The sequence below is a fragment of the Austrofundulus limnaeus genome, unplaced genomic scaffold (assembly GCF_001266775.1).
Source record: "Austrofundulus limnaeus strain Quisiro unplaced genomic scaffold, Austrofundulus_limnaeus-1.0 Scaffold47, whole genome shotgun sequence".
Classification (NCBI taxonomy): Eukaryota; Metazoa; Chordata; class Actinopteri; order Cyprinodontiformes; family Rivulidae; genus Austrofundulus; species Austrofundulus limnaeus.
In genome coordinates this window covers 2,251,076-2,262,405 of record NW_013952449.1, presented here as the reverse complement: position 1 = coordinate 2,262,405, position 11,330 = coordinate 2,251,076, and the positions used below count along the sequence as shown (strand labels likewise).

Sequence of the window (11,330 nt, the reverse complement as noted above, 5' to 3'; positions counted from 1 at the left end):
ATTATTATTAGTTTATTTAATGCACAAAAATAATAATTTTTATTAATTAATAATTATATTGTATAATCAAATGATTCGGCGACCAGATGTTTGATCCTAAAAAATACCTGATTAACAATTCTGCAGATCTCCCCGATCTTCCTGACCACACTTTGATGCAACAGTAAGTATTCAGGCAGCTCCTGGTCTTCCTCCTTCTTCTCCATCTCCTCTGCATTGTCATCTTTTTTTTCAGTGAAGCTTCTGCAAAACACAAACAAATCCAAACAAACATTTAAGTTCAAATGATCGCTCATGATAAGGAAGGTACCGACTGCTGGGCAGGTGGTTGGATTTTTCCAGAGATAGTCCCATCAAGATTTCAAGGATTAGGATTTTATCAATAAGGTTGCAACCGTATTCATCTCCATGGAAGCTTAGCACATTCAAATAGCCTGAACCATGTTTATACTCTTTTAATCACATGTAGTATATATAGATTTTTTAAAATTTTGCATCTCCAGACAGAAACTTGTTTAGAGGAGCTTTATCATTAATTAGGACTTCAGTGTGTGACTGCCCATCCTTGCCCTCATTCAAAGCAGCTCTTAGATTAATTTCTGAAAATTACAAAAATGTATAAAAGCGTCTTAGTGGAACTGAACTGTTGTAATGAAGTTTGCCATAAGATGGCGCCTCCAACACAGACAACGCCTCACGTAGATGTTTTCTCTACCAGTAAGGCAGAGATGTTCAGTCATGGCCTTTTAGTGACTTATTTTGAAAATACAGATGTTGTGCTTGTTCCTGTTCCTGTTCGTGTGACGTAATCTTTATTGACTCTGGAGCAGCTCCGGCGTCCGGCAAAAATAGGATCGGATCTAATTCTGGCGGATCGCCCTCTGCTTACCGCTACGTGGAGCCAGTGTAAACATTCTCATTGATTATAACGTTTGCGTATTTGCTGCGGAGGTCGGACCGCATCTAGTGTAAATTAAGGGTGAGAGGAAAGAAAACCCGACAAATAAAATCACATTCCAAGTCAAATGAGAAGTTTTGTTTACAGAATTTCAAGGTAAATCTATGTGTTTAGTCTGCTTAGAGACACTGCCTGTCATGGATTTTAATACAAGTCACCGCTACAACATGTTGCACAAAGCTAAATATGAGAAGTTTACTGACGTTAACAGAGACTTTTTACCTGAACCATACAGGAATCTGACTTTAAGAAGAATTGTCATTGCACTTAAGCTCGCTAAAGTATGTGTTTATTTTTTGTTTGCTTCAAACGCCTTGTATTTGTATTTATTAAACAACAGTACTGTTGTACGTGAATTTGAGAATGAAACATGTTAAGTTACCGCACTGTAAGTTGGTTTAACAAACATTTATATACAGTATATACACACGCACAAACATTTTTAAAATTGGGTCTGTGGCCCTCTGGTAGTGTCAACATTTAAGATGCCCCTCCCAGCTCTACACGATGAGTTTGATCAGTAACTGACAGCAAAATGATCCAATCACAATGTTAAAGTGGGTGGGACCAACATCTTCAGGGCTTTCAGAAAGACCTTCTGTGGCAGTCCAGTGATTTTGTCAGTTATTTGTGTCCAAAGCAGTTATGGTGATCATTAACAATGTAGCTAGCTTGTTAGCATCGCTTTTTTCAAGGTGATTTTTGACAGAGAATAGAATTTAAAAGGTAAACCAACTCCAGCAGTGGAAGTGACAGAAAATAAAGGCCATGGAACCCTTCATCAACACCATTCATGGATGATTTCTTTCCCCCCTGTAAGAACAGAAATTATTGTGAAAATCTTAGTAAACACAGGTGCTGAGAGGACCGGCCCTGACCTGGAGTGAGAGTAGACCTTCACTCTGTCCTGGTGGATCCGAACAATCAGCCAAAAGTCGGGCATCTGAGGGGTCTGACCTTCCTGTTCGTCCAGGGTGGGACTCTCACACTCGGAGTCGCTGCTGCCCCCATCATAACCTTCAAACATCCAAACACCATTTTCAAAACCTGAGAACTGTCAACATTTATGTTCAGAAAATGTTCATTCACAAAACTCTGAATGAAACTAGAGAGGAGAAGAAGGCTCTGCAAAGAGTCATAAAAACTGCAGAGAGAATTGTGGGGACACAACTTCCCTCGATGGACTCTATTTATGCTCAGCGCTGTCCTCACTCCACCCAGCTCACTCCCTAAAAAAAGATGTCCATACAACCTGAGACACAGCAGTGTGGACAGTCTAATCACACACAGAACAAGGTTTTTTAACAGTTATTTCCAGGCTGCTCTTAGGCTGATGGCAAAACAAAGCCACTGAGAATGTGCAATAACTATGTGTAAATATTGTATGTCTAGCTTTTGTTGTGCCCCCCGTTCTTTTTTCCTTTAACTGTGTGTTTGGTGCTATTTGACATGTTTGACTCTGACTCTGAGAGCTCTGCACAAGAATTCCAATGTGATGGACTACTGGTTCATGCACAAGTGACAAATAAAGTTCTTTGAATCTTTGAAACTACTGACATTGTTTCATCATAATATTGTCCCATCTGTCCCTCCATGTCCATGTGGTGCCTCTCACTACACGGTACAGCATGGAAATCTGGTTATTTTAGCCAAGATCTCATATATATTTTCTCCACATACATTTAAAATCCTTGTGAAGGGACAGCTTTCGATGTTTCAAATTCCAGGTTTATTCCCGTCAATCCCCTAACTTCAATGGACAGTTTCCAACTCTAAAATCTGAGTGAATTATGGGACCCTGGTGAGAACTTACCCTGCATGTCTGAGTCCAGACTGCCCTGGCTGGAAACCACACTCTGGACACGGCTTGGTCTGAGTCTGCTGCTGCCTGAGGGAGACACGATCTCATCCAGTTCATGTAGTTTGCTTTTAGAATTTCACTTTTTTAATCAGAGCACAAAATGAAAACATATGACACAACCACAAAATAAATAAATAAATAAAACAAACCCTATCCTGCCTCCAGATGTGTTTGTACCTCTCGAATATTCTGTGATGTATAAACTTTGCTAACATCAAATCCTCTCACACAGGGTTTTCTTCTACAGTCCATGTCTGTGCAGCACGGTGTTAAATAAGCAGGTGTGTGTGGCGCTGTGTGATGGACTCACTGTGAGAGGCTGACTGAACGGACTCAGCCAGGCTGAAGCTGGACGCCGTCTTCGGAGGAGAGTTCGGATCTGCGCCACATTCAGTCTGAAGCTGAAGGGGATGACCTCTGTCGCCCGTCGCACTGACAGAGGCCTCTGCTTCTGCTGGTTCACTGGAATCTGCTTCAGCAGAACCCTCGGCGAGAAGACCGCTGGACTTCCTGCTGTCGCTCTGCAGGCGGACAGAAATCCTGGTAAAAGTGGTTTTGTCGCAGCTAATGATTCTTTTGGTGAAACATTATCTGCCTGGCGCCTTTTGGAAGCAGGGGATAAATGTGACTTAGTAAGATCATAGATGGCGTCTGGCTGCACCTCTGCTTCGGTCTCCAGCATCGCAGCCTCTCCAGGGGTCCCAGCATGGCAGGGGCCGGGGTGATGTTCTGCAGCACTCTCCGACAGCCTTTTGGCTGCCTGGATCCTCTGAGGGTGAAGTCTGCTCAGGGACAAATAATAGAAGTTGTCCTGTTCGGCATTCAGACTGTAGCCAGAGAAGGATATCCTGCGGAACTCCTGCAGAATCAGAAAACATCCCATCATGCATCTGAGCAGTGATATCAGCTGGTCGCTCTGGGACAGAGAAGTCTTACACATATTGTATATAAGTTTTATATTTGTAACATGAAGGGGCAGCTGGTTTCTGTGGGATAAATCTTGTGCCAGCAGGAACTGAATTTGAATTTCTCAGATTGAATCTGAATGTGCRTAATTTGAAATTGAATGTATTGGTTTGAAAATGAATTTTATTAAATTGAAACTGAATTAAAAATTTTGTAACTGAATTATTAATTTGCTTTGAAACTGTATTTTGGTTTATTAAGAATTCAGTTTGACTACTTTTACTTTCAGTTCCATAATTCAGATTTTGTGTCACACATCCTGGTCCTTGAGAAAGCCAGGCAGAGTAATCAAACACAGATCCACAGATTTATGTTTCACTTTGGTGAAGTTTCCCTTCTGTAATGTAACAGAGTTGATGCGATCCACCGTAAAAGTGACAAAAAACAAAGAAGGAAAACAAAGTTATTTTATTGCAGTGATCAATCTTACCTATAGAAAATGTTACATTTACATCCCGTCATGGATCAGTCAGCAGCAGCATCTGATCACAATGTGATCCACGATGTGATGTAAATGTAACATTTTATACATATAGGTAAAATTAATCACTGCAATAAAATTGCAACAGTGTGCTTCTGTGTGCTTCTGAATAAATGAAAATGATTTAACAAAGTTGTTTATACTTTTAGCAGCTCTTTTTATTCCACAGCTGACCTGCTAAAAATGACAGATTTTCTTTTCTGGATCTCTGACAGACGGACTTCAATCTCTGAACTCGTAAAGTTCTTCTTTTTAGTTTTCGCTGTCATTTTCATGAATGAACACTTGTATCCGAGGTAGGAAACATAGCCTTATACTGTGTTTTTGGGGTGGTAATTATGCTAATCTCCTCTCGCGTGCACGAGCAGCTGGATAGAATAGGTGGAATTTACGCAGCTCATTTACACACTTTTCCTGAAGATAGAAGAGTTTGTTGAATCTGATGTGACATGTTCGTACGAACCTTTTGTACGAACAAAAGTAAGAGAAATTTAGGATAAGAATACGAACAAGTTCTTGCATGAGGCCCAATGTGAGCAATTCAAATTCAATTCCTGCTGGCACAAGATTTATCACACAGATTCCACAGTTAAGAAGCTACAACTGAAAAGACCTGATCACCTGGACCAGCCTGGACCTCGAGACCACCAAAAGCAAATAATCATTAAATCTAAAAGACACAGGGCTGCAAGAGTTACAAACCAAAACAAAACAAACAAACAAACAAAAAAACATAGAGTGATGGTTGGTCAGACTCTAGTTTGGATGCAGACTCTTGCCTCTATCTTCACATTCTGTGCTCTATAAATGATGTCACAGCTGATAAGGTACTAACTACTAATAACTATTAGACAGAATATCACTTCTATGTTGACTGGACTTTCATTTTAGTTTTGACTTCGTGTGTGTTCTTGCCTCTTTGAATTTCTCCAGAGACTGTTCGGGCCCGAAGACAAACTGAAGCGGGACGTCTTCACAGTGGCAGTGCGGTCTGCCGCTGGAGCGGAAAACGTGTTCCGCCACTTTCTGCAGCGTGGCCGAGCCGATGACCCGAGAGTGACGCAACGCAGAAACGATCTCGTCCTCCAGCAGCCAGCGAATCTACATCACACAGAGAACCAAGAAAAAAAGTTAAATCATCCCCGTTTCAAAGCAGTTTTAACAAAAAGTACAAAGAGTTGAAACACAACCAACTAAAGCCTGCAGGTGACAGGTATTAAGCTCAACATGCGACACATAAACATCACTGACTTCCTTTAACGTTGTAGACATTTCCTCTGAGCTGTAATTACACAACCTTGAAAACATTCATAGTTCATGAACTCTCCAACATTTTGTCATGATCCAAATACAACATTTAAGGATTTTACTGGGGTTTTACGAGACAGAGCAACAGGAAAATGATACAAATCTGAACTTATGGAAGAGGCTAAACACAGAACCCAAAACACAGAACCCAAAACACAGAACGTGATAAAATTTGGAAAGTTTGAGTTATGAAGACTTGTTTTTAGTCTCTGTATAACTGATACATTTTGATTATGAGGTGAAAACTGTAGCGATCGTATTCGTTCCCACAGGGCTCACCTCATCCATCGTGGCCAGAATCGCTAATTTGTGTGGAAGCGGGAGTTTGGACAGCTGATCACCACACACCCTGTTGGGGGGGAGGGACAAGTCAAGTTCAGCAGAACAGTTCAGGGGTGTCAGATTCACGTGACAGAGACGTGCGCTGAACAAACCCACCCGTCGCCGTCAGGACCTTTCAGAACGTCCATCACCGTCATCAGCTCGTCGTCGGAGCGATAGGAGGAGGGCTGAGCTGGAGAACGGTTCAGAGACACGCTGCTCTCTGAGGTGTACCTGCACACACACACGTCACATGACGAGGACTGTGGTCCGGGGTCAGACCGCAAGAACGCTCTGTGTCGTTGCTGAATATTAGCTCGCGTTCCTGAGTTTGACATCATAATGCCGACAACAACACCCGTTTCCTTCATCATCTCAAACACTGTAATTAAACTTACACAATTCTTCTGATTGGTCAATAATATTTTTGGGACAGAGAGTTAAACGTGTCTCACTTAAGAAACACATCAAGTTATTTGATATTTTGATACTAAGCATGTTGATAGTTTTAACATATTGAGCCAGATTATTTCTTTTCGTCAAATAATCTGTCCCGCCAGGATTTCCTTGACATTTTTTGTCATTAGCCATGTTTACACAAACATAAGTAATCTGAGAAAACGCACCAATCAGAATATTCTGATCTGACTCAGCTTGATCAGAATGAATTTATAGTCTGAATGAGAGGGGTGGGTTTATGTCGATTGATAATCTGAATAGTGCGCATGTAAACACTTCATCTGATTATGTTATTCTGTTTGCTGAAAACTGACCTGATGTACTACCAGCTGGCTAGATGTTAATGTGTCAAGGATACAATTCTATTATAAACTTTGAAAGAGCTCAAAATTGTCCCATGTCTTGATGGTCGAAAGTGTAGAAACACAGATTTATTCCAGCTTTTGTTTATTTTAATGTTTATTTATGTTCATTATGGAAGTAAAACTTCTGCTGTGGATTTTTTAAGGAAAGTTTAGAACCCTGCACGTTGGTACTTTGATTCTGAATAAAAGCCTGGTGAAAACGCTCATCATGATCAAATTAATTGATTTTGTGCTCATATAAACGATACATTCAGGTTATTTAATCCCAATACACTCAGTCTGATCAAAGGATGTAAACATAGCTATTGTTGTGGCTCAGAACGTTTGATTTTGCAGCAGCTTCTGAGGAAACTGCCATCATAGTTTCCACATTTTGAAGCTTTATTAACACAGAGAGAAAACATGTTTCCACAAAAACAACTCAGAGTGTCCTTTTTTCAAAAGAAGCCCAGGATTCTCACAGAGGAAATGTGTTTCTGAACAACAACATCTACAAATAAAACTACTTTTTTCCCCTGTAAAGCTGCAGAGTCGTGGAGTTGTGTGAACACTTTGAATTACCTGTTATGATGGAAATCAGCCATGGCTTCAATCTCCAGAGAAAGAGTCAGAACGAACACATCCAATGTGACGGACAGCTCACTCAGATCCACAGACGGTAGCGTCGCAGCATTCTCCAGACAGGAAATGATCTCACCTGAAAAACGTTTTAACCGACATGAGCTCTGCAACTACACACCTTCTGCTTACACAGCACATTTTAAAACTTTTGTGTGAGAAATACAACTGACCCTTTTCCAAATTATACTTTATGTAGCATTTAGAACATACATAACCTAATGAAAAAGATAATGCTAAAAGTGCCAAATCAATGTACATATTTAAGAGAATAATAAAGGTTGGATTATTGAAAAAATATGCAACTGTTTAATAATGTATGTAGCCATTCAATTTGTTGTCTTAGAAAGATTTGATGTTTTTGTTTTGTTAACAGAAGATTATTATAGTTTGAATTTATACTTGAGAAAAAGGGGGAAGATATTACAAGATTTTTTCTTCTCTCTGCCGCCTTTCATTTCATTTTATTTGTATTTTATTTTATATTGTACATAGAATTAATTTTGTTTTTATGGAATGAATAAAGTTTTGAAATGATAAAATATAGATATACATCAATAGAATTCATTTCTTGTGCCTTAGTCTCTACCAAAAACTTTTTGATTTATTACATCAATATAACAATTTAGCAAATAAAGAAAATAAAGAAAATCTTCACTAAAAATTCAATTATTTGTCTCTGTTGCTCTTTCAACTCCAAAATCAAAGTTTACAGTGCTTTACTGTTTTTTCTCATGTAATTAAATAATTAATTAGAAACAAAACAAAATTCAACTATAACTCAAACACAATGTCATTAAAATGAAAAATGAAAAGGAGCAGAAAGAAGAAAAAAATCTTAAGTCTGCCCCCATTTAACAAGAATACATATACAGTATACATACATATATACAGTGTATGTATGTATTACATACATACATAAAGAATTCATACCCTAACGATCAGCAAAAAGAAAAGAAAAAATATATATTTGCAATTATTCAAACAGCAGCTTATATGAATGCTTATTATATGTTTTCATATTTTGTCAACGAGTCAGATTTTACCAATCTTCCAAATAACTTAACAGAACCAGCATTTTTATAATCACTAGCTAAGTTGTTCCACAGCTTTATTCCTTGACCTGAAGTACATGTCGCTCTCAAATTAATTCAAATTTTAGATTTAACAAACATTTCAAATTCTTTAAGATTATAAGTACTTTGCCTCTTGATGAAATTAGATTGAATATTCAAAGGTAATGTGTTTTTATGAGTCTTTTACATAAACAAAAAAGTTCTAAAAATAGTGTATTGTGTATAATCAACCAACTCATAAAATTTTAAAAACTTCAATTGATGAAATAATATATTCGATGAGTGATTATAATGTTTTCTGGCTATAATTCTTATGGCTCTTTTTTGCTAAATTAAAATAGAATTTGTATGTTTTACATGCCTTCCCCCAGACTTCACAATAAATGTGGAACAATTATTGCATTATATAGTGCAAACTGTGCTTTATCATTAAATAAATCCTTTATCTTATATAGTTCTGCAATGGATTTTGCTATTTTAGTTCTTGAATAATCTTTATTGCCAGTAGAAATAAAGTAAAAGACCACCTTCATAATAAACACAAATCGGGAAAAAAAACAGCAACAATTTTAGCCAAATGTTTGTTTTAACAGAACAGCTACTATTTCCTACCTGAGTGAACACCCCACCCTACCTTGTTCCAATCTAACAAAATTGCTGTCAAACGTTTGTGCTGCTTTTGTTTTGAAGGTGTTGAAACATTTTTCCAGAGGTCAGCAGAGTTGTCTGTATATGTGGGCGAGGGCAGCAAAGTCCAGCTATTTGCCTACATGCATTGTCCTGTAACTTAACTTGACTGAAAGTAATATTCTTACAAAGTGAAGCAAAAGGTGAAGTAGTCGAGTACTCACCCAGACATGTAGGGAGTGTCTGGATGGGCATGGAGCCGTGGCTGTTTTTCAAGTTGACAGAGCAGGTGATGTGAACGAACAGGGGGGGCATGTCCAGCTGAGGGACTTCAGGCTCCAGCAGGGAGTCTCCATCCAGGATGCTGAAGGAGTCCTGGTCCTGGTTGACAGTGTTGGAGTCTGTCAGGGAGCGGTCTTCGCCCTCGCCGTGGGAGCTGGAGTCTGAACGCTCCTCGTATTCCACCACCAGGTCCGTGTCGCTCTCTGACATGATGCAGCAGCCTGACATGTTCTCTGCGCCAGACGAGAAACAAACCATCATCATCACCAATATCTGAGCTTCTGGAAGCTCCACTGCTTTATGTGTTAAACACACATCAGTGACCATCATTTCCAAATATCTGGGCATATTCCTTCTTCAGAAGGAAATTGTATAAATTAATAAAAAAAGATATTTTCTCTTTGTGTTTCTAACAGTTTAGGACTGACTACATGCTGACCGTCTTCAGTTGCAGGCTCCGCCTCTGAAATCAGCTCTTCACTGGGTCTCCTCTCTGTCTCTCCATCTTCTGAGCTCACCTGAGTTCAGAAAGCACAAATGATAGAGATCAAACTGTATACATTATAAAGGATAAAAAAATGTCAAATGTAAATGAAACTCACATCTTTCTTGGTCGACGAGGGGCAGTAGAAGAAGTAGTGAGGATTGGAGGGGACGCTTTTAAAATACTGAAACATGATCTCCAGGAATTTGTCCTGTAAGGTGATCAGTAGCAAAGATCAGTGAAACTGGCTTGATTTAAATAAAAATATCCACAATCCTCAGTTTATTCCCATAATTCCTATAAAAGCTTTAATCCCTCGCTTAACTTCTCGTGGAAAGTTTCTGAAAATAAGTGTTTGGGTAAGTATTGATCAACACCACAAAGGTCAGGATACATGGTAACCAATGTTTGGGGTTAATGATGCTACAGTTTAATCACAATAAATTATCATTCTGACTCTAAGTTTCAGAGTTAAAAGTACAAAAACAGACGACAGAGTGAGTGAAGGAAAAGATGCTACATGAGGCAGAAGATTATGACTGGACTTGTAATGATTTTTTTAATGTGACAGATCAGACATGTCAAACGTCTCAAGCACAGTACTTTGTACTTTTACTGGTCTGAACAGACTCACCACAAACAGAACGCAGAAAAGAAAACATCTAGTAAACATATGCTCCATATGTCTTACAGGGCTTTAGGACTCAAAGCTGATTATAATTTGCATCCACAGAGATTACCTGAATGATTCTGTGCAGATCTGGATAGACTTCACACCGGGGCTGTGTCTGCAGCAGGCTCAGAGGAAACTCTGGCATCTTGGACTCATTCAGGTCTGATGGAGGTGTGGGAGCAGAGCGCCTGCCTCCAGATTCAGCCTCGCAGGACTCTTCTAGTTCAACGCTGCGAGAACCAACACATGGTTAATAATCCAGCTGACCACCCCACCGTGTGAGAACGCAACTTATTTTACTAAAAATCAAAACTGAAGCAACAAAGACTGTAAACATGTGATGGTCAGAACAGTTCAATAAAACCATTACTGTAAGAGAGGCTCAAACAACACTGCAGTAGTTCTGATGGGAGTGACTTGTATCACACTTTGTGTGTGTGTGTGTGTGTGTAACTGGTTTTTGTTACTGTTTTAGTACCACCTGGTATGAACACCTACTGTACCTTGTTTAACCAGTAGATCTTTTGGAGATCAAAGACCAGTCCTAATATGATGAAACACTATTTTTTAGGTTAAGGGTTAGGGCTAGTGTGAGATTAGGTTAGGGTTAGTAATATACTGGGTTGGGGTGGGTTAGGTTTAGGACAGGGCTATTCAACTAGTGGCCCGCAGGCCACATCCGGCCCACGGGTGACCGCGGTCTGGCCCGTCAATCATTAATCTCATAAGCCCAAACCCTCGGTTTTCTACATTAATTATTAGACGTTTTTTAGTTAGACAAAGACATGTGGTAACTACAGAAACATCAGAATCTAGAAGCTGTATAGATATATGTATATGTGTATATATAT

The 11,330-nt window shown here is 39.2% G+C and overlaps 1 protein-coding gene across 1 annotated transcript in view; it reads right to left on the bottom strand.

Moving 5' to 3' along the window:
- The window catches only part of szt2 (SZT2 subunit of KICSTOR complex), a gene marked incomplete in the record, with an annotated part of 111,681 nt that overhangs the window by 61,761 nt on the left and 38,590 nt on the right, over window positions 1-11,330 (bottom strand). Inside the window, 13 exon segments of the mRNA XM_014008071.1 lie at window positions 108-243; window positions 1,837-1,975; window positions 2,772-2,846; window positions 3,130-3,340; window positions 3,481-3,678; window positions 5,182-5,367; window positions 5,854-5,923; window positions 6,013-6,129; window positions 7,281-7,416; window positions 9,265-9,555; window positions 9,762-9,840; window positions 9,925-10,017; window positions 10,547-10,709. Of these exon segments, the coding sequence (XP_013863525.1) occupies window positions 108-243; window positions 1,837-1,975; window positions 2,772-2,846; window positions 3,130-3,340; window positions 3,481-3,678; window positions 5,182-5,367; window positions 5,854-5,923; window positions 6,013-6,129; window positions 7,281-7,416; window positions 9,265-9,555; window positions 9,762-9,840; window positions 9,925-10,017; window positions 10,547-10,709 (1,894 nt within the window).